Raw genomic sequence first — 27,977 nt, 5'->3', positions numbered from 1 at the left:
TCCTGTGAATACTGTTTGAGCCTGCTTCCTCTTATTTTTGATGTTTATCCTATGGTGCAGAGTGGGTTGCTACCGGTTTGCCCCAGATCTGGTGAACTAGTAGCGGTAGTGGTGGGGAGCTCCACCCACAAGTGAGCCAGTAGCGACAAGTTTTGAAACCTGCCCCTGCTATGGTGCTACTACATATACAGCATTTATTTTAGAATAGACATTTCCATATCTGTGCTGCTTCTCTATTGAGGGGGCACTTAAATCTCAAGAAATGCAACTGATGGAATAATAGAATGATTCAGTTTATGTTAATCAGATGGAGAGAGGAAGAATATTTTATACTTCCACCATAGAATTGCCTGCTAAATCCCTGAGGTCAGGAAATCACACAGCAAGCCTCCTTTTAATATGCATATACTCCCAAACTGAACTTCCTTGAATTCACCTTGACTTACTCTGAAGTCCTGGCCAAAAATGATAAGAATGGTTTGTCTACATCTGTCTATGTACTCTTTCTATTCAAAAAGGGAAAAAGATTAAGGAGCTGCGGTGGCACAGTGGTTAGAATGTACTATTGCAGGCTAACTCTGCCCATAGTGAGGAGTTTGATTCTGACCAGTCCTTCTAAGGTTGGTAAAATGAGGAACCAGATTGTCTTAAGTGCTATTGCTATTAAGATCTGCCTTTTTAGTTTTGCTTATCAATGGGCACGTTGATCTCCTATGATTGATGTTACATAAGGCAGATATTTTTATGTTGGAACCCTTCCAATATATGAAAAATAACAATAGGCTATTGTTCCAATTGTACCAGCCATAGCAAAAACGGCCATGGAGATGCAAAATCTTCCAGCTAGAGATAGATTTGCACTGAACCACTGGAGCTCAGCAAATTGTGAATCTCCAAAGACTTCTCACTGTCTTAACAGAATGTCTACACTGGAAGTCACCTGCTGAATTAGCAGGGAAAATGCTACTTTCAGAATGGAACACCTTAAACTAGCCTCAGCCTGACTCAGCATCTGCCTGGCAATCAACTAATAATGCAAAGGCTTGTCCTTTGTAGATGATTAGAGGGACATCTTCATAACCCAGGAAAATAATTCTGGAACAACTCTGTAATTGCTTTGAGGCTGTTAAAATGATGTGACCTATGTTTAGGTTTAGCTTAACATAGCTGGAAAAATAATATTTATTTTATATATTTATTTATTGGAATTTGTCAAACAAAAATGAGAACAAGAATAAGAGGATAAAAATACAATGATTCCAAGGGAATGTATATTTTCAGATGTATTTGTTTAAGGATAATGTTTTTAATACAAAATACTTAATGCTTGTTTTTTTTTCCTTTTAAAACTTCTATACAATTTTAGATTTATGGGTTAATGATGAAGGAACATATGTCTGTGAAGCTGAAAACCAGTTTGGAAAGATTATCTCAAACCCAGCTACAGTTACTGTGACGGGACTTGGTAATGAATTGATAATATGAGATTTTGGCAATATTTAGCATAGAAATAAAGTGTTCTCCACTGGCTTTAGTGCTTATAGTGTGTGAAACAACAGCATGCTCTGACGTTATGTTTAAAATCCCATTTATGTTAAATCCAAACAGAATTTTATTTCTTTGATAAATCATTTATTGACAAATCAGAGCAATAATTGAACAAATAAATAATAAATAAATCCACATTAGATTTCTTTTTGAGGAGCATTGGAATACGTATATATTTAATTTTAAATATAACGTATATGAGCTTGAAACCTTTTCATGAATATAAAGCAATTGTCCTTCCTTCCTTCCTTCCTTCCTTCCTCCCTCCCTCCCTCCCTCCCTCCCTCCTTCCCTCCCTCCCTCCCTTCATGAAAAGTTGGTTAATAATTTTATTAAGAATAATAAAGTGTGTAGTTGAAAAGGAGAAAGTGTGGATAATTGACGTAGCAATATCCAGTTGTAATAGAATTGAAGATTAAAGCATTGGAAAAGATGATAAAGTATCAAATTATGAAAATCAAAATTATGGCATAAACCAGTTATAAGGTCTCAGCACTTATCAGTACACTGGGTGCTATACCAAAAAGTCTTGGACTGCACTTAGAAAATCACTTAGAAAATCTGCACATTGGCAACATTTCCATCTTTCTACTCTGCTTGGATCTGCACACGTACTATGCTAATACATTACAATATCCTAGGTTCTTGGGAAGAAATCGATGTCTATGAAGGCCAACATCATCTGTAGAACTGGCAGCTGTAATTTCACATTGAGTGTATATTATAATAATAATAATAATAATAATAATAATAATAATAATAATAATAATAATAATAATAATAATAATAATAATAATAATAATAATAATGAACCAAGTCCTTGGGAAGGACTTGATAGTATGGATAAATGCCAAATCCAATCAAAACATCTGTTTGACTGTGTGACCAACCATAATAAACAACCAAATAAAAATGGAAGTAACACATTGTAATAGATAATAGATTATTTTGGGATTCATGGTCTCCATACAGTATGAATATAATCAGTGGTTCAGTAGATTTATTTATAATTCAAGGTTAAAGTAAACCATTTTAAAGAAAAGTTTTGCAGTCTCGGATTTTTCTTAACTCCCTTGAGAAGATGGATTTTTTTTATTGAAAAGTTTTTTTAAAAAGTTTACACATATTTTCCTCCCTCCCGCCCCCCCCCCGGACTTCCCAGAGCAAATACAGGGTATGACATTTAACAAACATAAAAAAAAAACATAAGCTAACTATCTATAGATTTATCTCCCTCTTGCACTTTAAATCCCCTTATTCATATATAATTTTAACTATTTAAACCAATTATTGCTTGAAAGTAATCAATCCAACTTCGTTCTTGTCCGTTCTTCAATAATAAGCAAGTCTTCTTTCTTCCAGCATTACACAATCAGAGCCCAGTTACAGTTAACCATCAGATCTCCAACCCTTACATATATTAACACCTTAACAAAATATTTTAACCAATCTCAAATAAAATATATTGTAAAAACCTTATTTTTATTTTTTACCCCATAAACTTATATTAATTCTTCCTGAAAACATTCCTTGCTTAATAGCTTTGCATAAACTTATTCATCTTATTCTCTACAAATCCACTACGTATAATCAAATAACATCTTCACTATTTAATATCTATATAAAATATTGTCAAAAACCTTCCCTCAACCCTTGCACCACTTATATTTTCCTTATATCCCACAAGTTTATATTTATTCTTCAACAAAGCATTCTTTAATATAGTATTAATGTAATTTACAACAAAGTATCAAGGTTTAAATAATAACAATATTTTTCTTTTAACCCATAAACTTATATAAATTCTTCACCAATTCATAACAATTCAACCATAACATTATTTAATATAACTTTTCAGAACAAATCATGTCCCTAAATATAAGTAAATCATTCATTTTCACTATAATATAACTTTTCAAAACAAATCATATCTCTAAATACAGGTATAATCATTCATTTTCACTATTACTATCCTCCCCAAGAAAGAGGATTGTAATTTTTCCTTCTCCATTTTTTCCTGACTTTTTTGTGAACCTTCTGCTTCAGTCTTTTTCCTTCACCTTCTTTTATTTTTATAAATTTTTTTTTATTTGATTTATATGCTGCCCTTCTCCGGAGATTCAGGGCGGCTTATAGTGCGTTAAGCAATAGCCTTCATACATTAAGCAATAGCCTTCATTCTTGAATTTTTAACTGAAGTTGCTGAACCTCACAATCCTGTTCTCTTCGCAAAGTAATTCCTTTCAGTAAAAACACCTCTCCAACTGTGATTGGGAATCCATTTTTGTAAAAAAATTGTAAAGTTCCACTTTGAATCTTCCTTCTTATATAAGAAATCCCAACGCCTCCTGACAATTTTCCAGTTGTCTGTATCAAAGCCTCTGAAGAAGTGTCTCTCAATACTTCCCGGTTATGCTCCTTCAAGCCTCTCTGCCTTTCCTTCTTAATTTGAAAAGCCTCCATTTCATTTTCCAAAGGCACATCAGACTGGATTGTTTCATCCGCCTCTTCATTCAACAACTCATTATTGTTTGACAACTGAAATGATACAGTATCTTCACTTGTATCTTTGTTTTGAATTTGTGTAAAATTCTTCTTGAAAAACCCTTCCATTCTTTACACAAACGCGGAGGTAAATGATTCTAAAATTTCTTCAAAGAGATCCACAGTCAGTATTTGTGTATTTGCTGATGTATGTAATGGTGAGCCTTCATCACTTTCAGAAAAGCCAGCCATTTTTTTCCCCAATAAAACTTTCACTTTGTACTTTTCCAGCAACTAGATCAATTATTCCAATCTTTAAGTGGCACAAGTCTTTTTTATTTTTTTTTAGAAATGATTTTTAAATCTTTCTCCTTTTAAAATAAAATCCTCTTCTTTTAAAACAGGGGCTTTCAGCACCACATAATACTTTGTATCTAACTTTAACTTCTCCACGCCCCACTAGAATCAAACGCCATCTTACTTTCCCTTTCTCCCATAGAAATTCAGAGGGAAGTGATAGACTTTTCGGAGTTAAAGTTTAGTACTTGCAATTTTAGTTTCTCCTGTATTGCTCTGCCAGCTTTCAAGTCCAAAATTTTTTTTCTTTAAAGTTGAGTTGCTGGGGTGGTCGCGACGTCTAGTTCTGCTTAAAGCCGAAACGTCCCAGGTCCGGAGCAATGACGGGCTTCCGGGGAGCTCTCACCCTTTAAGCCCCAGATTTAAGAAAAAACCTGGGGCTCTTGGGGAGCTCTACCCATACCCGTTGGCTCTCTTTCCCCCCTTCTCCCAGGGGGAAAGTTTTCAAGCCGCTAAACAGCTGATTTTAGCTGTTCTAGCGGCTCTAACGGAATCCTGGGGCTGGCACTCACAAAGGAGCGTCTTTCGGCGTCGGCGGAGCCACCGGAAGTCGAGAAAATGGATTTTTTTGATGCAGTTTTATAGGAACATAAACCATCCTTGTGTTATGATCATTTTTTTCTTTTCCTGTCTCTCTTTGATATAGTTGCACCTCTAATTGCAATGAGTCCTGCAACAGCTAATGTCATTGAAGGACAGCAACTGACACTGTCATGTATACTGCTGGCAGGGAACCCAATCCCAGAGCGAAAATGGATTAAAAGTAGCATGGTGGTAAGATAATTTTGAATATCCTTTAAAGTTTTCTACTTACTTAAGTTTAAGTACCACCTCTGTTTGATGGTGAAACAGTACCAAAAACATGAACTCTTATGAATAACAGCATTTCATTTCATTATTTCATTTCATAAGCAGGTGGGACATAACTTACAGTATTGCGTGAAGACTGTTTTCTGATTCAATGAAATTACCTGCTAGATGACTTGGGAAAGTCAGTTTAGGCTAACCACTAGATACTTGTCCAAGTACATTTGGCAGGGACAGACATCTCGAGAAGCAGGAAATAACTCTTATGGGACTCCCCAGAGTTCTTGCAAATTTGGAAAAATTTTATATAATAAATTATCATGATATCCCTAGGTTTTCTGTAGTTGTAATGTGATGCCTGCATTTTTGTGTTTGCTAATTTGCTATTTGACACCCATAAATTAACACCATCTGGAAATTATTTCATTTGAATTGTGCAAAACTCTGTTTCTGGAAAAAGATTTGTGATTACTTATCTATATATAGGAGTGCGATGACTCAGCAGTTAAGAAGCTGAGCTTGTCAGCGGGAAAGCTGGCAGCTCCGTTTTGAGACCCAAGCACTGAATGACGGGGCAAACTCCCATTCTTGTCCCAGCTCCTGCCCACTTAACAATTCAAAAGCATGAAAATGCAAGTAGATAAATAGGTACCACTTCAGTGGGAAGGTAACAGCATTCCGTGTTTCACGCCACACTCTATGCTGCGGTGTGATGCTATTCTGACCACATGACTGTGGAAAGATCTTTGGACAACTCTGGCTCCCTTGGCTAAGTAACGGAGATGAACACTGCCCCCTAGAGTCAGACACAACTGGACAGGGGAAATTTTTACTTTTACCTTATCTATATATATTATTGCTTTTTGATGCTGCAGTGAAGAAAGGATAAATATCTGAACTACAGCTTTGGTTTAAATTTGTCTCCAAGTGAGTAACTTTACCAGTTAGAGGTAAAGATAAGCAGAAATATATTGTTTCATTAAGCTTCCTTTCAGCTGCAGTTGTAATGGAGGATTTCTAATCAATTTTAAGATTCATGTAGAAGTAGTTTAACTTAATCTGTAGACTATAATCATGTTTTCCTTTCAGGAGAATCATTGGTGTAGATAGTTTTACATATATAAAAATATAACTTAATCTCCCATAGAATGGTTTGTTATAGGCTTGTGCGGATAAGCAGAAGTTTTATTACAATGCATGAACATTGCAAAATGTATTTTTGCCTATAATTTCTAGGATAAAAGAATGGAAAGTTGTGAAGAAAATAAGCTACACATTCCAGTTGCCCTGACAAAGACAGGAAACTCATTTTAAATATGTACTGATCATTAATTCAGTGAAACTATGCTACAACCAGAAACAAGGAAATCTGAACCATACGCTCCAGGAAAGTCTACAGACTTCAAAGGGAGATAATTCCATATGCAGCCCTTAGACTGAATCACTCTTTTTATACCCTTTTGTATTCTTTTATGGAAGCCATGAAAGGAGTAGAACTTTTGCTATATTCCAGTTGAAAAAGTCAAGCTTTACATATGATTTGAAGCCATTTATTGCTTCTTTCACTTTCCCAAGCCCTCATGTCTTTCATTTAGAGGAGAAAGAGGAAGACTGAAGTAAAAAGCACTTCCTGAACTCTGGATGATCCTGTATCTAAATGATGCAAAATGGCTCTAGGTCGTCTAGGTGCAAGAAAGAGGTAGTCATATGGGCTTCTTTATCTTCAAAGGTTGAAAAAAAACAAAACTCCAAGCAAATTCAAAATCCCGCAAGAATGCTCTCATTTAAGTCGCCTTGGAAAACATTGGTTAATTAAAAAACAAACAAACAAACCAGAATATGCCAGGTGTAAATGACCAGACTAAGTGGAGAATGGAGATAAGTCTTATCTGCCTTCCCCATTCCAACTCTAGGTGGTCCAGACTCCCTATATCAGCCTCCGGAGTGATGGGAGTCTTCACCTTGAAAGAGTTCGACTACAGGATGCCGGAGGCTACACTTGCATGGCTAACAATGTTGCTGGGACAGACAACAAAACAACTGCTGTCAATGTCTTTGGTGAGTGAAAAATTTAAAGTTATCCTTACTTTTCAGTGTTAAGAATTCACTAGTACTCTATTCATCCTGTGATGATAGGTAGACTGTCACTGAAATTGCACACTAAGTTTAAAACCTCTGCAAATGATCAGTTCAGATGACCGAGCAATGGCCTGTTCCTATAATCTGCCAGTTCCCAGTAGTCTGCTAGTTGTTGAGGAACAAGATCTGACATTACCAGGAGCAAGAATTTAATCCTTGAGAGATTTTATTTATTTATTTATTTATTTATTTATTGGACTTATATGCTGCCCTTTCTCCACAAGGACTCAGGGCGGCTCACAGCAATAAGCAACAACAAGTCCAAATTAAAATTCAAACAATAAAAGAATCTAAAATTCCCATTAAAACCCCTTCAGTCCAGGCCAACCTTAAAACATGGACTTAAAACCATGTTTTAAGATTACGGCGGAAAGAGCAAAGGTCGGGGGCCACCCAGAGCTCCAAGGGGAGCTGATTCCAGAGGGTAGGTGCGCCTACCGAGAAGGCTTGCTCTCTAGGAGCCGTCAGCCAACATTGCTTGGCCGACAGAACCCCAAGTAGGCCCTCTCTGTGTGAGCGCACCGGATGATGGGGAGGTGTTGCTGGCTGCAGGTGATCCGCTAGATACCCAGGCCTAAGCCATGTAGGTCTTTATAGGTAATCACCAACACCTTGAACCTCACCTGGAGGGCAACTGGTATAGCCAGTGCAGGTCACGCAGGAGGGGTGTGACATGGGAGCATCAGGACACTCTCATCACTACCCGTGCGGCCGCATTCTGCACCAGCTGAAGCCTCCGAGTGGTTTTCAAGGGCAGCCCCATGTAGAGAGCGTTGCAATAGTCAGTCCGGGAGGTGACGAGTGCATGGATGACCGTGCGTAAGGCATCTCAGTCCAGGTAGCGGAGCAACTGGCGCACTAGACGAATCTGGGCACATGCCCCCCTAGTCACGGTCGTGACATGGTCTTCTAAGGTCAACCGTGCATCCAGGAGGACGCCTAAGTTGTGCGCCCTATCCACAGGGGGCAACACCTCTCCCCCTATGACCAAGATGGAATATTCCCTTGGAACCGAGATGCCAGTACCCACAGCCACTCTGTCTTGGCAGGGTTGAGTCGGAGCCTGTTCCTCCCCATCCAGAGCCGCATCGCCTCCAGGCATCGGGACATGACGCTGAGGGCATCACTGGGCTGATTCGGGGTGGATATAAAAAATTGGGTATCATCAGCATACTGATGATAACCCACCCCAAAACCACGGATGATCTCCCCCAGCGGCTTCATATAGATGTTAAACAGGGGAGAGATGTTAAGCAGGGGAGAGAGAACCGACCCCTGGGGAACCCCACATGTGAGGGGCCTCGGGGTTGACCTCTTCCCCCCGCCAACACTGCTTGCGAGCGTCTAGAGAGGTAGGAGGAGAACCACCGTAAAACAGTGCCTCCCACTCCCAACTCCTCGAGGCGCTGCAGCAAGATACCATGGTCGATGGTATCAAAAGCCGTCGAGAGATCTAACAGGACCAGGGCAGAGGAATATCCTCTGTCCCTAGCCCTCCAGAGATCATCCACCAGTGCGACCAATGCTGTCTCGGTGCTGTACCTGGGCCTGAAGCCCTACTGGTACGGGTCTAGGTATGATGCTTTATCCAGGACCAGCAGGAGCTGACATCCCACCACACTCTCAAAAACATTTGCAATAAAGCGAAGGTTGGAGACAGGATGAAAATTGTTTAAAATAACTGGATCCAAGGTGGGCTTCTTGAAGAGGGGCTTCACCACTGCCTCCTTCAAGGCAGTGGGGAAACTCCCCTCAGCCAATGATGCAGTGACCACCTCCTGGATCCAGCTACGTGTAACCTCCCTGGCCGAATAAACAAGCCAGGAGAGACACGGGTCCAACAAACACGTGGTGGTGCTCAGCTTCCCCATGATCCTGTCCACTTCCTCGGGATTGCTTTCAAGTGAATACAGAAATGAATAGAACTGCCGTCATGCAGTGCATCAAAGTGCATGTTTTTACTCAATCCATCCTCTGCTTAGTGTTTTCTACAATGTTCATAGGATAATAAAAGAGAGAAACAATCAGTTGAAATGGAAAGCAAAATTTCCACTCCCACATTCTGCAATTTTGTCTCCTTCAGTTGGTTCCCTGTTTGCTATCTTTCTACTTTATTCTTTTGCCCTCAAAGAGCAAAAGAAATACATTAAACATCATTCATGAGAACTATAGTTTATGGTCATGTCTTTTTCTTATATTCATCATCATAATAAGTAGTGTTCTGCTGATCTTTGACTATAAAAATGATTTCATTTGATTAGTGAGGGATAGTTTGTGGAGTAAAGAAATAAAATCTTCAAATACATTCTGTGTTTTCAATTACAAATAGATCCAACACAACATATATTATGTAAATTTCCCATTTCATACGGCAAGTATACCTAAGGAGTTTTGTTGGAATGCTGAAGGTAATAAACTGGTTCCAGCTGCTCATGAAAGGCAGATGAGATGTGTATGTGTGTTAAAGTTCTTATGTATACAGAATGTGCTAAACAGCTATGTGAAAGAAAAGTCCTTTGTATCCAAAAATGGTCGTCTGAACACAATTTTTCCAGTGAAAGATCCATTGCATGAATTGCTTCAAAGTGGAAGAAGACATCTGTGTCTCACCCAGTGTGTAAGATGTTTTGATCGTACAATGTTCTGGATAAACAGAACATGCGAATAAAAATGCCATCCAAAAATAGGTCTTTTCTATATGAATGTTTTGAAGTAATAATTGTTTCTGCAGACATACTTATTTTTTAATAAAACAGAGGCAGATGAAAGAATTATCCAAATACAGTTTAAAAGGTTTGATCAAGGATTAAAAAGAAGAAGCCAGTGAATGGGGTTTAAAGAAACAACTAGTATATTTTTAAAAAACTGCTATACTGATCACACTAAGCACAGTGGATTTGGTTTGTAATGTCCCACCTTTTTTCAGTAGCCTCATTCATCATAATTTTTAAAAAATCTGTGTAAAATTAAGAGATGAACACTTGAAACAACCAATAAAATGCTGTCTTTTCTGCCTAACAAGGAGACAGCAAGTTATTTTTCGTACGTTTTTGCAATTGAAGATTGTTTTTGGTAGCATGTTGGGATTTTAAGAACTGATAAAGTTGTGATAACTATTCAAAATATCAAAGACAAGAAGATTTTGAGGTAGAGATCAAATCTGCATATTTATACTATTAACACAGAGATCCTTCAACAAAAGGAATAACAGCTGACAAGCTTATTTGAAACATTTTTTATTTTTCAGGCATCAGAAGATCAGCAGGTGGATATTAACTTCCATCCTTATCTTGCTGCAAAAGTTTTCTGCAGATCATTATGTAGTCTGTGAATGGGTAGCAATAATGTTCCATCCTTAAGATGCCTTATAATAAACAGCAACATCACACATGTAAAATAACATGTCATAAGAAATAATTTGTAAGATACTTGTATATTTGTGTTTTCAGTTCCACCCATAATTCAGCATGGACAACAGATCTTCAGTACTATAGAAGATGTCCCAGTTACATTGCCTTGCAAAGCCAGTGGAGTTCCTAGGCCATCTATAGTATGGTCCAAGGTAATTGCAATGTTTTGATCAACTGAACTTAATGAATTGGTTGTATTTATGTACTTAAAATATTGATAGCCTACACTCTAGCCCCTCCTCAAGAAACCTGCCTTGGATCCAGCTACTTTGAGCAACTTCCGTCCGGTCTCCAATCTTTGCTTTCTTGTGAAGGTTGTTGAGAGTGTGGTTGCACGTCAGCTCCTGGTGGCCCTGGATGAAGCAGAGTACCTAGATCCATGCTAATCGGGTTTCAGGCCCGGATACAGCACAGAGACGGCATTGATCGCGCTGGTGGATGATCTCTGAAGGGCTCGGGACAGAGATTATTCCTCTGTTCTGGTCCTATTAGATCTTTCAGCGGCTTTTGATACCATCGACCATGGTATCCTGCTGTGACGCCTCGAGGGGTTAGGAGTGGGAGATACTGTTTTGCGGTGGTTCTCCTCTTACCTCTCAAGTCGTACGCAAGCGGTGTTGGGGGGGCAGAGGTTGGCCATGAGGCCCCTCACTTGTGGGGTGCCCCAGGGGTCGGTCCTCTTGCCTCTTCTGTTCAACATTTATATGAAGCCGCTGGGAGAGATCATCCATGGTTTAGGGGTGAGGTATCATCAGTATGCTGATGATACCCAACTTTTTATATACACCCCGAACCAGCCCAGTGATGCCCTCAACGTGATGTCCCGGTGCCTGGAAGCGGTACGGGTCTGGATGGAGAGGAACAGGCTTCGGCTCAATCCTGCCAAGACCGAGTGGCTGTGGGTACCGGCATCTCGGTTCGATCAAGAGGTTCCATCTTTGGCTATAGGGGGCGAGGTGTTACCCCCTGTAGACAGGGCACACAACTTGGGCATCTCCTGGACTCATGGTTGAGCTTAGAAGATCATATAACAACCATGACTAGGGGGGCGTTTGCCAGGTTCGCCTGCTGCGCCAGTTGCGCCCCTATTTGGATCGGGATGCCCTACGCACAGTTACTCATGTGCTAGTCACCTCCCGTATTGAGTACTGCAATGCTCTCTACTTGGGGCTTCCCTTGAAGACCACTCGGAGGCTTCAGCTGGTGCAGAATGCAGCCGCGCGGGTTGTGATGGAAGGATCCCGATACGCCCATGTCACACCCCTCCTGCGTGACTTGCATTGGCTGCCGGTTGCCCTCCGGGTGAGATTCAAGGTGCTGGTGATGACCTATAAAGCCTTACATGGCTTAGGCCAAGGATATCTGTCAGACCATCTGCAACCAGCAACAGCTCCCCATCATCCGGTGCGTTCTCACAGGGAGGGCCTACTCAGGGTGCTGTCGACTAGACAATGTTGGCTGGCGACCCCCAGAGGTAGAGCTTTCTCTGTGGGCGCACCCACCCTTTGGAATCAACTCCCCTGGGGGCTCCGATTGGCCCCTGACCTTCGCACTTTCCGCCACGAACTAAAAACATGGCTGTTTAAATTGCCCAGCCTGGACTGATGGGGTTTTGATTTTTAATGTATTTTAATATGCGTTTAATATGTATTTTAATATGTTTCTTACTTGGATTGAGATTATATATCTTAATTGTTGTGAGCCGCCCTGAGTCCTATGGAGATAGGGCGGCATATAAATCTAATTAAAATTAAAAAAAAAAACTGTCTAGACAGTGTATGCCACCATTTAATAATCTCAACACATTGAGAATGCATAATGGTCAGGAATGCTTTCTTAAGGCATCTAATTAAGTTTTCTGCCTCCAAATTAGGGCTGCAAATTAGGACAATGGTGCAAGATTTCAGATTAAGTTTGTCTAATTGTTAAATGTAGTTTAGCAGGTACTTTTCAGAGCTATAGATTTAAAACAGTGTAAAAGGAAGGATAATACTCAAAGGAACAGTTGAGACTAACTCTTAATGTAAACTGAGCCATAATAGCAAACTCTGTAAAAGAAAACAGCAATGACACTATGACTTTGAAGCAAGCTGTGAAGATGCTGAGTTACAGAGGCCATTATTAAGATATGCTCTGGCAGTTTTTACTTCATCTTCCATAAAAAAAACCTTCATTTTTATTTTACTCTCTTTTTACAGAAAGGAGAAGTTATTCCTCCCAGCAGTTTAATGTTTTCTGCTGGGTCTGATGGAAGTCTTTATGTGGTTTCTCCAGGAGGTGAGGAGTCTGGGGAATACCTCTGCACTGCAACTAATGCAGCAGGTTATGCCACACGGAAAGTACAGCTGACAGTCTATGGTAAATAAAAATGAAAGTGCGAGAACGAAGTAGTGGGGCTCAATCTAAAATCTCAAGTCTGCAAATAGCATTTGAAACCAGGAGAACAGAACCAACTAGAACAGGGGTGGGTTCTAGTTTACTACCTTTACTACCGGTTCGCAAAGGGATCGCGCGTGCGAGCGAAGCGATGCGTGCACGCCTTGCTTCTGCGCATGTGCAGATTGCTTATGATGACATCCAGGGCAGTGGGCAGGGCCTCCCGCCGGTTTTACATCCATTCTTGCGAACTGGTCCAAACCGGGGACAACCCACCACTGATCTAGAAGTTGTAAACAAACAAGAGGCAATGGGGAATTTATTATAGTTTCTAATCAAATTATAATGTTAAATTTAAATGCAAGTTAAGACCCTTCTAATTGTTGCTCCAACCCAGTTTTTTTTTTTGTCCTGGCCTGCCTATTTTTGTAACATCACTTTTAGTATGCCGGTCAAAAGATAAGTATGGCTCTCAGCCTTAAAAAATTGGGCATCCCTATTTTATACAGAACTGCCAATATCAGTAATAATTTGGGGCTAAAATGTGTCACAAGAATCGTGATAACTCTGCTTCCTGTTCATTCAACCGGTTGATGTGACTTAGCTGCAATGGGTATAGGCCAGTGGTGGGTTTCAAATTTTTTTACTACCCGTTCTGTGGGTGTGGCTTTTTGGGCATGGCATGGCTTGGTGGGCGTGGCTTGGTGGGCAGGATACTGTAAAATCTCCATTCTACCTCACTCCAGGGGAAGGTTACTGCAAAACCCCCATTTCCTCCCGATCAGCTGGGACTTGGGAGGCAGAGAATAGATGGGGGCGGGGCCAGTCAGAGGTGGTATTTACCGGTTCTCCGAACTACTCAAAATTTCCACTCCCAGTTCTCCAGAACTTGTCAGAATCTGCTGAAACCCACCTCTGGTATAGGCCTCTTTCCCTACTATTCTGCTATAACTTTTGTTGCATATTACAGCTCTCCCTATAATGTTTATTATGATAAAAAAAACTTTTTATAGGTTATCACTGCATAAGCAGGATCCCTTTCAGAAAACCATTCTGTAGGATAACTGTGTGGTTTACCCCTCCTTCCTTCCTACATTTATTCCACTCTGAGAGTAAGTGTCCATACTAACAGGAAGTTTTGACTGGAGTTTAGGTTTGGGGTTAGATTCATTGAGGTGACTTTGGAACAATAAATAGTATTTCATCTTATCTTCCCATGTGCTGTGTCTGACCGCAACTGCTTTTTGTAATAATGTCCACATTTATCAGGAATGTTCTGTTGGCACAGGAACTGTGATTTCAGAAAAATATCCTCTCTCCTCTTGTACTGGAATTGTATACAACATATCCTCCTCTGTTAAAAGAGGACTTGACCCTTTGGAAAGTTTATCTTGTGTAAGTAGAAGGGGGGACAGAAGGATGGAAAGTGTGAGCTGTTTTGCTTACTGAAACAATTGGAGTTAACCCACTAACCTGAAATGAGATATTATTGCAAGAGCGAGTTAATAACATAATGTGCATGTTTCATTTTAGTAAAACCAAGAGTTTCCAGACCTGGAAATCAGCAAGGAAGTTCGTCAGATAACCCAATTGAGATGTCAGTAGCAGCTGGGGAAGAAGTGACACTTCCCTGTGAAGTGAAAAGTTTGCCACCCCCAGTCATCACCTGGGCTAAAGAAATGCAGCTTATCTCTCCATTTTCTCCACGGTAACTTTTATATCATTTCTTAGTTTACTTTGTTTGAATTTCTATACAGATTGTCTCACTGATGTGATCAGAGGCTGCTAGATAACTCTGGCCTTTGTATGGATTATTAATATAAACCAAGAATTGAATATTACACTTTGATGCAGTCCCTACCTTTTAAACGATAATGGAAATTTAATATGTTAGTATATTGTCAGTATCCTATGCAATCATTTGGAGCCTTTTCACAACATGATGGTGTGCTAAATTGTAGTTTCCATATATTCTAGACCAGGGGTCTCCAACCTTAGCAACTTTAAGACTTGTGGACTTCAACTTTCAGAATTCCTCAGCCAGCTTTGGCTGAATTCTGGGAGTTGAAGTCCACAAGTCTTAAAGTTGCCAAGGTTGGAGACCTCTGCTCTAGACTGTAATTTTCATCATCCTTGTAATCCATCACATTATAAGATGAATACTAAATAGATATAATAGAAACATTTATCAAGAATGTGTTTTCAGAGTTATATCCTTTGTATGACTCCCTTTGAAAATACTTACCCTGTTTCTCTGAAAATAGGACCCAACTAGAAAATGGATCCTAGCATGATTTTTCAGAATGCTCGTAATATAAGCCCTACCCTCCAAAATAAGTCCCAGTTAAGATTATCGGCCAGAGGATGCATTTAGTACCGCATTTCCCCTCCCCCAAATAAGACCTAACCAGAAAATAAGCCCTAATGCGTCTGTGGAGCAAAAATTAATATAAGACCCAGTCTTATTTTCAGGGAAACACGGTAGGTTTTTTTTTTCTGGTAAAGAATATCTTTGTGAGGAAGCATCAAAAGGCCTGGAGTTTTGGCTTATCTCAGAAATCCAAAACAAAGCCATGTATCTTGCTGGTATCTTGCCTTATTGTTGAGTCTTTAAACAGCACATCCATTGTAAGAACTGGGTTACTAAAGGAATGATTAGAAGTTACCTCTACTGTTGGCATGTCTTACTTCTCCCTCTTTCTTATCTTGAATCCTTTAAGATAGAGGTCAGTCTGGAAATGAGAGAGGACTGAGTTTGACAGCATCAATGTTGGTAGTCACTGATAGGCAATTAATTTGATTAAGGCATTAATGGATTCTACCTGTTCTATCTTGCAGGATTGATGGGAGTTTTTGTCACGTACTGTTCCCTTTTGGTACTAGATAAGAGTTAATGAAATTCAAGAGAGATTGGATTTAGATCATTTGTGAGAATCTAGCCTGATTCCTCTTTTGACACTCTCTCCCCCAGACTCTGCCAATCCTTCTCCTCCCACAAAACTAGAAAGCTTTCTGGGTCTTTCTTCACCAACCCAGTCTCCACAGCGACAGTGTAATCTGCATTTATTGACTTACAATATTTATACACCACTTTTCATTATAAAAGAAGCATTGCAGTTGACAGAAACATGGTAGTCTTCATTTGTCTTTATGAGTACACACAGGTTTTGCCCTAGTTCTTCACTTTATTATCTTTAGATTTAATAAAATATGCATTGATTTGAGAATACATGAGGATCCATTAAATTTATTTGTCATTAGATTTTTATTTTTTTTTTGGTTGCTATTATTGGTTAACAGAAATATGCACAGAATACAGTGAGCACTTGGAGTATTGCCACAGCATTCAATGATTAAAAGTAAGCGGATACAGTAAACTATTTTAAAATTATCAAAAATAACACAAAACCACGATAAAAATAAAATAGTATAAATAATATTTTGGAATGAATTCTGCAGGCCAGAGAGTATCATCCCAAAGGCACCATTTCTGATTGTTTTTTTTTTTTTTGTTTTTTTTTTTTGATAGGGACCATCAGAGCAAGTTTTGAATTCCTAACACATATACTGTTTTGGTATCTTTGAGGGATGCATTTTTTTAAAAAAAATGTAAAAGAGGGTAGAAAATGCCTCCAATTTGGTTGTTAACTGGATTCGAAATGGAAGTCTGCAGACTGTTGACTCTTACTTCATTCCTCAACTATGCAGAATGAAGAAGTCAGAGGGCAAGAGCAATTAAGGGAAAAAATGGAAGATCAGTCTGTACAAAAGTAATACTGAACAGATGCTCTTTGATGTGCAACATTTATTATTAATGCTCCTGTAAGAGACTTTCATGTTCTTATAAATATTTATAGTCATCTGTATTTCCTGTGGGTTTTTTTCCCACCTCCCCCCCCCCACCCCCCAGACATACCTTACTCTCTTCAGGCTCAATGAAGATCACTGAGACATTGGTATCAGACAGTGGCCTGTACATCTGTGTGGCCACAAATATTGCTGGAAATGCAACCCAAAAAATAAAACTAAATGTACACGGTAAGAATCCTCTGCTTTCAATAATAAATATTGAATTAAATTAATAATGGGTATTGAATGAATTAGTAACTCAAATAATATTAACTTAATTAATATTAAGGTTAATTAAGGTTACTGGCATCAGATTCAAATTGGATTGGGGGGTGAGGGAGTCCCGAGGGTGTACTTTATTTATTATGTACTGTATGTGTTTATGGGAGAAGATTAATAAGTAATAGTATCAGAACTTTATTTTTAAATATTTTTTCAATCTGTCTTTTGGCCCAGTAAATCTATTTAGAGTCTGTTTGCAACACAAAATTATGCAATGGAGAGTTAATTTTTAAAAACATTTCTCAGTGCAATACACTACTTTCCCACTGCCTGCACCATTGATACCCGCAACCCACTCACAGGTACCATTATCTTTCTTAATTTTCCCCTTCCACAAGGCTACAGAAACTACCTATTGCTTCTAATTGCTGACATCCTGAATCTTCTTGTGTAACATAATAGCTTCTCATAGATCTCAACAGCCTAAATAAGACTTGCTGCTTGGCCACAATTTACAGGAACGATCTATGCTCATTAAATGAAAAGGATCTGCTGCACCTCTTTATAATAATATGTATTTTTCAAAAGATAATCATTTAAAATGGGAATGCCATGGCTCAATGGTTAAAGATGCTGGAAAGATGACAGCCTGGGCCCTAGACCTGAGCCCTGCACAATGGGGTGAGGTCTCATTCCTTGCCCCAGTTCCTGCCCACCTAGCTGTTTGAAAGCATGCAAATGTGAATAGGTTAACAGGTATCACTTTGATGGGAAAGTAACATAATTTATCTTTTAGCATGCTATGTTGTGTTCTTCGTGTTTTACTGAATGATCTTCTAAAATCTTTCTGTATTTAATTTATTATTATTATTGTTATTTTTTATTTAGTTCCTCCAAAGATACAACATGGGCCTCGTGTGATTAAAGCAAAGGCTGGTAATAGAGTTGATCTACATTGCAGTGCTCAAGGAATCCCATCTCCAACAATTACTTGGTTTAAAGATCAACAACCCCTATTGATAGACAACAAACAATATGCTTCATCTCTGGATGGAACACTGAGTATCATCAAAGTTGTGCTTTCAGATGCTGGAATCTATAAATGTGTGGCAAGTAATATTGCTGGTCATGATGAAGCTGAGATAATGATCCAAGTTCAAGGTAATGTTAACATTATAGTGAAAAAGTGCATAAGAAGAATTATCATTTTTTAAAAGAGGTTATGTTTACACCTACAGCAAATAATTGGATTATAAGAGTTTTTTTGTTTTTATTGAGAGTATTCAAACACATACGAATAACCTTGAGGGAGAATATCCTACTGCACGTATATATACAATCAGGTACAGAGGTTCCTTTTCAGCCAGTCAAATGTCTATATATCTCTGTCTCTGTCTCTGTCTCTGTCTCTATACATACATACATGCATACATACATGTGTGTGTGTGTATATATCTTCCCAATATATTATTTATTATCGTGAATCTCATGGGAAACTTTAAATGACATGGAATTCACTTTTTCCATTGGTTCAAAAATGCAAAATTAGATATGTTAACTCTGTTTTGAAATTTTTTACTTATAGCAATTGAATTATAATTTTTAAACCACCAACTAATCCTGAAGTATCTTTATTTAATTTTTTAATGTTGATTTCTTTTCCATTCTGTAGTCTAAAAATCATTAATAAAACGTAAATAAAGTAAAAGGAAATTGACAACATAAGCTTAAAACTAACAGGAGTTCATGTTTCCTAGAATTCAATACAATTGTTTGTAGAATATAAGAAAATTTACAGTTGCATTAAAGCAGGTGAACTGGACTAGTAAATGAGAGGTATCTTTCTTGGAAGATGAACTATTGATATTGGGAATTATATCAGACACAGGCAATTTCATACAGTCAGACTACCGCTTTACCTAATGCTATCTACCCTTAGTTGCTTTCTCCAAGTTTCAGTGGAAGTTTTTATTGCACCCTGAAGCAAATTGTGTGAGTAGTTACAAGAGAAGAGAAGGATGGCCATCATCATATATATGTTTTATTGAAAAAAATACTTTATTTTTGATGTCAGTAAGGGTAAAATCAAGGCAAGTATAAAAATATGTAACATTTCACTTTAGCAGGAAAGGAAGTTCAGGTATCTAAATCTGACTAGTTGATAGGAATAACAGAGGGGTATCATTGCTTCTCTGATTTGCTAATCAGTAGATTGCAACAGAAAGGCACAAATCCAGTTTGTGAGAAAATTCTTAATTTATATCCAAATATACTGAGGAATATAGCAGTGAATTACGACTTACCTGATGTTGCTTCTGTTTCTTCCTGATATTTGTACACAGAAAAGTTTTTTTCTCAGAGTTTCCTTAGCATACCATGAAGCCTCTGAACCAAGTAAACAAAAATGTAATACATTATATGTAATTTATAATAAAAATTTAGCATATATACATATATACATATATATATATATATATATATACATACATACATGTATGTATATATGTATATACTATGTTTTCCCAAAAATAAAAACCTGTCTTATATTTTTTGAACCCCGAAATAAGTACTTGGCCTTATTTTTGGGGAGAGCTTATTATTTTGGGGTGCGTGGAGCAAGATGGGGTTCCTCTTGCAGTCTTACCTGATTTCCAGCTCTGTCTCCCCAACCAGAGTAAATGGCGGGGACCAGCTGCGCATGCGTTTAAATATTTTTTGGGAGGGCTTATTTTGGGGGGGGCTTATTTTAGCGCATGCGCTCAAAAGCCCAATTGGGCTTATTATCAGGGGATGTCTTTGTGTGTGTCTGTAAATTTATGCCATTTTGAGAATTTCAAAGGTTTATAAACTGGAATTTGGGAAACCTACCCAATAGTATAAATAAAGTTCATATTCCATTCATTTTGTATTAGAACCTCCAACTGTTGGAGCACTTGATCCACCATACAACTCTCCATTTCAAGAAAGAATAGCAAAAGAACAAATTGCCTTCCCATGTCCAATCAAAGGTACAGAGCATAATAAATTGCTGAGTGGAGACTTTCCATTTTGGAGAATGTTGACTTTTGTAAACTGATGATTCTATTATTTCTCGCTTAATTAAATTTATTAGCTACTCAACTTTAATGGACTATAGATGGCGTACAAAGAAGGGAAATATAAAAACAACTGAAAACAACTGACCCATACAGACAACCCAGACTAAATCATTCAGAATAAAGTAATCTAATAGACAGCATAAACAACCACCACCACCATTACAACACTAACAAAAACAGACGCAATTGAACAAATATAAAGATCAACTCCGGGCCAATTTCAAAATTTTGAAATCAGGTTTTCAAAACATTTCTGGAACCCCAGCAGAGAGGGCATCCTTATCTCTGGGTGCATGCTGTTCTACATGGTGAGGCCATAATAGAGAAGGCATGCTTCCTAGACCCTACAAGAAGACAATGGGGCCTGGACCGCAGCCATGCTGTTGGAACATACTAAGCAGGCAGAAATAGTTGAGATAAATGGGTTTTTTAAATATTCAGGTCCTATGCCATGCAGGGTTTGATAGGTAATAACCAGCACTTTGAATTAAATAACCAGCAGTTCACCAGTCTCTGGAATGGGAGGATTAGGCCTTCCATCTTTTATAATAATCACTTGACTGCGATGGTGGTGTTATTATTTTTTAAATAGTAAATTAATACTACCCTGCAGACAGAAGCCAAACTTTAGATCACACCACCAAAGTTTGGTATTTTCCAATATTTTAAAGCTGATTTGCTGTGGCTGTGTTAATAGCCAGTTTGCTATAGTGGAAAAATGTATATTTGAGTATACAGTAGTGGCCAAGATTGTGGAAACCTTTCGGGAAAAGAATATTTTTGAGGTTTGATGGCTAATAACACCACTTTTTCTTTCTTTTTTTTTTGAGTTTCAAGATAATCATATTCCACTGCTGAATGGCCTGGGAATAGCCTAAACCTTAATCCAATTGAAAATCTGTGGAGCCAGCTAAAGAAACTTGTTAGTTGGAAGTCACCCAGCAATAAAACCCAGTTACTGTAATAGAAGCAATCATTCAATCTTGGTTTCACATTATAACAGCTGCAGAACTAAAAAACTTGGTTCACTCCATGGGAAGACGTTGTAAGGCCATAATTCATGCTAAAGGTTACCCAGTACGCTCGCACAGAGAGGGCCTCCTCAGGGTGCTGTCGGCCAAGCAATGTCAGCTGGCGGCCCCCAGGGGGAGAGCCTTCTCTGTGGGGGCACCCAACCTGTGGAATGAGCTACCTCCTGGAATACGACTGATCCCGGACCTCCGCGCTTTCCGAAAGGCCCTGAAGACTTATTTATACCAGCAAGCTGGCTAGCTTAAAATGGTTTTAATGGGGTTTTTAAATTTTCGATTTTATTGATTCTGGGTTTTAAATTGGGAACTTTTCGATTTTGTGGATCTGGGATTTTAAATTGGAAATGCTGATGATTTAATTTATTTTTAGTTTTTTCTTAACTTTTGTACTATATGTGTTTTAAGTTTGGCTGTTCACCGCCCTGAGGCCCCTTGGGGAGAAGGGTGGTATACAAGTTGAATGAATGAATGAATGAATGAATGAATGAATGAATGAATGAATGAATGAATGAATGAATAAATAAATAAATAAATAAATAAATAAATAAATAAATAAATAAATAAACAAACTAAGTATTAACTGACGTGATAATTTTTGTAAATCTCATTTTTTCTATGTGTTTCACTTTTCATCTTTATACTGTAACTGCTACTCTAATAGCAAATCCTTCATAAATGTTATTGCATTACAGTCTTGATTAAATTATCTTTCCATTGATATATAATTTTATGGTACTACTAAAAAAAGTGCTCTTATTAGCTAGTTTTAGAAAATACACTTTTCCCAAAAGGTTTCCACAATTTTGGCTACTACTGTATGTAGCATCTGTGCTATTGTCTTCTTGAAAATGTTTCCCACATGGTGCTACTTGAAATAAACAGCTTATATATTAATGATATCAGTCCTTCCTATAATGTTGGAATTGTTTGTTTTATTTGGCTAGCAGGCTGCAAGAGGCTTGTGTTGTTGTTTTTGGCCGTCTTTTGCTTAGGGAAAATGACATCTTAGACTTCCCTTTTTGCCTCCAGGTAGATGGGTTAAACAAAGTCAGTTTCCTCTTCTGAAAAGGATTTTCAGAATTTTTAAAAACACATTTCATGGGAGGTGATAGGAAGTTATAAGGCTTGCCAGCCAATCTGCTTAAAGGCAGGTCTAAATCAAATAAGGATAAATAAAGTCAAAAGCCTCTTGAACCACATCTCGTCTATGTATCTCCATGTATGTATTAGTATGTAAGATTATGGCTACATGGAGATTTCTTTGTAATTAAGGGGAAGGTTGTATATATAAGTATGGGAAGGTATACATAGAGAAGAAAATTTGTTTAGATGCATGCTCATGTTTAAGTGTATATAAGTAATAAGTGAACCTATCAAGTCTGCCTGGTCTTCATATGACTGCCCTATTGCAGAATACTATGGATCATTTGGGGTAGTAGCAGGATAAAGAAAGACATCTTGGGGTATAAAAGAAGGAGATATTCTGCTGCCTCTGATAATAATGAGTGCCACTTGTTTAAATAACAAATATAATGCAGAATGTAGAGAGAGAATGTGTAGACAATTCTATCTGCTATTTCAACCATAAAACAATGAAGAGTTTTTGGGGAGGAGGGTCTATGCCAGTTCAGAGGCTCTTGAATAGGGTGCATATGTCGTTAAAAATTACGAAATACTTTATTCTGAAATGCAATCTATTTTTTTTGAACTTCAAATTAAGTGGAATCCTTTGTTTTATAATATAGGTACCCCAAAGCCTATGATAAAATGGCTATATAACAATAGGGAGCTTATGGGCAGTGAACCTGGGCTTTCAATTTTGGAAGATGGAACTTTGCTGGTCATTGCCTCTGCCACACCTTACAACAGTGGAGAATATATCTGCACAGCAATCAATGAAGCTGGGAACACAGAAATAAACTACAGTCTGAAAGTTTATGGTAAACTAACCGTTTTGCTGGGAGTTAATGTTACTTCATTCTAAATTTTCGAAAGTGGTAATTGAGGTATAATTACCGTAGATATTAACATTAGCTGTGTTAAAATAAAAATTAGAAACGAACTAATTCGAACTTGCACGTGTAAAAGCCAAATAACTAAAAGGGCTGAGAATATTGAAATAAAATCAATTATACAAATAAGTCACTTTGTTTAAATATTTACTTATTTGATTGCAGTTCCACCTGAAATCAAAGATCAGGACAAAGTGACCAATGCATCTGTGGCCATTAACAAGCCTTTAGGTCTGTTCTGTGAAGTATCTGGTGATCCTTTTCCAGTCATCACTTGGTATAAAGATGATGTGCAGGTACACTAACATATTATCTATTTTTTTCTTAGATCAAAAATGAAATTAGGCTGAAAGCATGTGATAAAAATTATGAATATTTTGTAAGTTTTTGATATGTTATGAGGCTGGCAGCATTTCAAACATGTATGAAGAAAACCAGACTGAGTTTCACATGAGTGGATTATTATTTTGATGCAATCTCATATAGGAATAATACTGAAAATAATGTTCAACCTCTTTTCTTCCTATAACCCTGACTAATGCAGTATAAAAATACATTCCCATCAAAGTTGCAGGCTTTCCATCCAAAAAAGGATCCTCCCTCCCCCCCCCAAAAAAAAATAGTTGGAGGCAAAACAAAATTCAAGTACCTAAAGTGTGGATCTTGGTTCCAACTTCTGCTAACCATGAAGTTCTCTGCATTAATGGACATTTTCCTAAACTCATTTTGGAATCTCAAGGGTAGGTTGAAGCAGGGGTGGGTTCTACTTACCTTTACTACCAGTTCGCAATGGGAGCGCACACAGGCGCTTCTGCCATGCGCAGAAGTTTCTGCTCATGAGCAGATTATGACGTCCGGGCAGGTGGGCGGAGCCTCTTGCTGCTTTTACTACTGGTTCGCAAGAACCGGACAGAATCAGGAGCAACCCACCACTGGGTTGAAGGGATTAGAGGGGTTGCTGTAACTCCAAACAGTAATAGTCTCTTCAGACTGCTGCCTTCATACCTATCCCATTAAAAGAGCAATACAAGAGGCACTGAATTAGACAACTCTCTTCTTCATTCACTTCGGCTTCCCCAGAAGAATCTATCCTGTCAAAGTCCAGAAGTTTATGGTAATTTCCAAAGTAGGAATTGTTATTTAGTTCCTATTATTACTCCTGGTTGCAAGGTATGCTATAAAACTTATCTAATTAAGCACAAACAGTGATCTGATATATTTAGAAGATATAACCTCAATTATGCCTGAATCTTTTCAGGTTCTGGAGGGCAGCAGTTTGCAAATTTTGGAAAATGGAAAGTTGTTGAAACTTCTTAAAATTGCAACTGATGATGCTGGCCAGTATTCATGTAAAGCCACCAGTATAGCTGGGAGTTCAGAGAAGTTTTTCACTCTAGATGTGCAAGGTTGGTACACTTAACTATGATTATGATATAAAATTAAATATGAAGTGCCCTTGGCATTTCAGAAATATATGCTTAGATATGTAATACATGCATGGAATACTCAGTAGTAAATTAACTCTCATACAGTCTTTAAGAAGGGACGTGGTGGCTCAGTGGCTAATACGCTGAGCTTGTCAATTGAAAGGTCGGCAGTTCAGTGGTTCGAATCCCTAGTGCCGCATAATGGGGTGAGCTCCCATTACTTGTCCCAGCTTCTGCCAACCTAGCAGTTTGAAAGCACATAAAAAATGCAAGTAGAAAAATAGGAACGGTGGGAAGGTAACAGCGTTCCGTGTGCCTTAGTCATGCCAGCCCCATGACCACGGAGACATCTTTGGACAGCACTGGTTCTTTGGCTTTGAAACGGAGATGAGCACTGCCTCCTAGAATCGAGAATGACTAGCACATATGTGCGAGGGGAACCTTTACCTTTACCTTTACCTTACAGTCTTTAAAATATATTATAAATAACTGACTAACCTTATTATCTTGCATTATTATTTTGATGTGATATGGACCCATTAAAAGGACAAGAGAGCAAGAAAACAACACATTTAAACCTAAGAGAATTATTCAGGACTCCAGATTATTTGTACTTGCTTTGTCTAGTTTTTAACCCTGGATATTTGAAATGATATGAACCTTGAAGTAGCGTTATTTAGGCTTTTAGGTTATTTAATGCTCTATTAATCATTCCTAAAACTCTAAAAATAGCCAGCTCTGTGAACTACTTTTCCTGGTTCACTGCTCCAATTCATTCTTTTAATTAATGATGCTGTGTGTCTCACTTTTAAACAACCAGTACAAACCTCTCATTGCAATTAATCCCAAAATTATCTTTATTCAAATGTCAACCTAGTATGAAAATAGCTTTATATTGCAGATTTCCTCAGTGAAATGCTAATATGGGTACTATAACTATTTAATATGTATTTCGGGTGTGAAAAGAAAGGAGCTTATTTCCAGGATTAGCCTCCATTTTTCGTTTCCTAAAAGCACTTTGCAGTATTTTAATAGGACTTCCCATTTAATTGTCGCTCCTTGTTGTCTCCTTCCTATAGTTCCACCCATTATAAGAGATGCTGGACCCAATGAATTTTCAGTCATCCTCAGCCAACAGGCAACTTTAGAATGCAAAGTCAGTGGGTCTCCTTTTCCTATGATCCAGTGGTTCAAAGATGGCAAGTAAGGGCTAATTCATAAACCTTTCTAACATGACTTATAGACGAAAAAGCTTGCTTCCTCTCAATATAGTAAATGCAGTGTCCTTTTCTTTGACTTTGTATCATGTCTTAAGAATTAATTTAAGTAAAAAGAAATTAATATGAAGCAATGGTGGGATTCAAATTTTATTACTACCGGTTCTGTGGGCATGGCTTGGTGGGTGTGGCAGGGGAAGGATACTGTAAAATCTCCATTCCCTCCTGATCAGCTGGGACTCAGGAGGCAGAGAATAGATGGGGGCAGGGCCAGTCAGAGATGGTATTTACTGGTTCTCCGAACTACTCAAAATTTCTGCTACCGGTTCTCCAGAACTGGTCAGAATCTACTGAATGCCACCTCTGATATGAAGATAACAAGTCTTGGAAACCTGTTAGTTTTTATGCATAGGGTACTTTCTTCACATTATCATTTTCTAGATGAATTGTTAATGAAACTGAAAGAATCTTGTATATTCTGTTCTATATTTCCCCAAAAAATGAATTACTCAGGATTTCCCACAGTGTAATTTTTGATATTATTTTATTTTGCAGCGTACCTGTCCTTATGTAAGCTTTATTTACAAACATTTTATTAAATTGATGCCATTTTAAGGTGTTTTTTTTCCCCTCCCTCCCAGGCCTCTCTTTTTAGGTGATCCTAATATTGAGGTTTTGGACAAAGGGCAAATTCTTCAAATAAAGAGTGCTCGAAGAGTTGACAAAGGACGCTATCAATGCAGTGCAACCAATTCTGCAGGCAAACAGTTTAAGGAACTCAAACTCATAATCCACAGTAAGTTATTGCAAAAATACATTACACATCTGTTTAAGGTGTGGTGATAATAAATATGACAGAGATCTCTGTACCCCAATTTCTTGTGTTCCCACAAAAAATAAATCAAAAAGTTCCTTCAGCTTACAACATTTATTTATTCATTCATTTGTGCCTTTACATTCTTTTTTATTGTAAAATTGATCACTATAAGAAATAATGCTTAAAAGAAAAATACAGTTATTGATAAACATGCTAATTGTTATACCAGAGGTTCTATTGCTATAATGGATCTTTAATCTAAATTTTTTCATTGGGAAAAATTGGAGTTGGAACTTCAGAAATAGATTTCTCAGAGTGGATTTTATCCCTTTTTTGGTCGTTTGTTTCACTCCCAGTTAGTGGAAGGGAGTTTTCTTCTTCGATTAAAGGTGGAAATTTGAAATTAACCCATTTGTCCTCTGGACTGTCCTCTTCATGACCAAGTTGCAGAAATGAAGGTTTCCCTGATTGACTGAAGAACTGAGTGACTGGAAGGGGTGGGTCTTCCATCACATTTGCAACTGTGTGTTGCGTAAATTTATGGACATTAGTACTATTCTTTCTCATTTCTAATACATTTTTTGGATTACAATTTCTTCTTCAGTTAAACAGAGATTTTCTCCAGGTACAGATAAGTGTTTCTTTTTGGTGATTTAAAGAATTTCTGGAATTATAATGTTTAGAAACATTTGAGCATTTTACTGATTTTTGTTTACCTTGCAAAAAGCTGAGGAACTAAAGAGATTAAAATCTTTAAAGGGAAAGAAATAGCTTTTCTTTTTGAAAGAGTGAATAGAAAGATCCTTGTGTGGGAAAGCTGTCTTGTTTACATAACAATTGTAAAACAAAATCTTGAGGGTGGATTAGCAGAGCACAAGAGGAAATGAGAAAAAATATTTGATTTATAGACCTGTGAAATGCTTGAATTTTTTAACTCTTTACTGGAACCAGAAGTTATTTTTGAAGATGAATAAATCCCTGTGGAGACAATTGAGATGGATTCACTGGATTTATAAATGCAAAATGTCTAATGGGATAATTGATTAATTTTTTGATATCTAAATAAGTGATTATTTTTGGTAATTTTTAATTGTTTTAAATTTCTTTTTTGCAATGTTTAAAGAGAAAGATTAATATATTGTAGGCCTAATGGAAAAGTGGGCTATATATCTATGTCAGTAAG

General features: G+C 37.9%; 1 protein-coding gene across 3 annotated transcripts in view; it reads left to right on the top strand.

The window, feature by feature from the left end:
• Window positions 1-27,977, top strand: part of HMCN1 (hemicentin 1) — a 226,242-nt gene that overhangs the window by 75,857 nt on the left and 122,408 nt on the right. For all 3 annotated transcript variants that reach the window (XM_034409613.2, XM_034409614.2, XM_034409612.2), the window contains exons 17-30: window positions 1,367-1,465; window positions 5,036-5,163; window positions 7,110-7,254; window positions 10,785-10,897; window positions 12,944-13,103; window positions 14,655-14,829; window positions 17,032-17,159; window positions 18,081-18,353; window positions 20,105-20,200; window positions 23,067-23,261; window positions 23,499-23,629; window positions 24,592-24,739; window positions 25,840-25,963; window positions 26,619-26,773. In XM_034409613.2, coding sequence (XP_034265504.2) covers window positions 1,367-1,465; window positions 5,036-5,163; window positions 7,110-7,254; window positions 10,785-10,897; window positions 12,944-13,103; window positions 14,655-14,829; window positions 17,032-17,159; window positions 18,081-18,353; window positions 20,105-20,200; window positions 23,067-23,261; window positions 23,499-23,629; window positions 24,592-24,739; window positions 25,840-25,963; window positions 26,619-26,773 — 2,070 coding nt within the window. The remainder of the gene's footprint in view (window positions 1-1,366; window positions 1,466-5,035; window positions 5,164-7,109; window positions 7,255-10,784; window positions 10,898-12,943; window positions 13,104-14,654; window positions 14,830-17,031; window positions 17,160-18,080; window positions 18,354-20,104; window positions 20,201-23,066; window positions 23,262-23,498; window positions 23,630-24,591; window positions 24,740-25,839; window positions 25,964-26,618; window positions 26,774-27,977) is intronic.

Source organism: Pantherophis guttatus, chromosome 3 (assembly GCF_059756535.1).
Source record: "Pantherophis guttatus breed Tessera chromosome 3, ASM5975653v1, whole genome shotgun sequence".
Lineage (NCBI taxonomy): Eukaryota > Metazoa > Chordata > Lepidosauria > Squamata > Colubridae > Pantherophis > Pantherophis guttatus.
The sequence above is the reverse complement of the archived record's forward strand: the minus strand, read 5'-3'. Positions and strand labels throughout refer to the sequence as shown.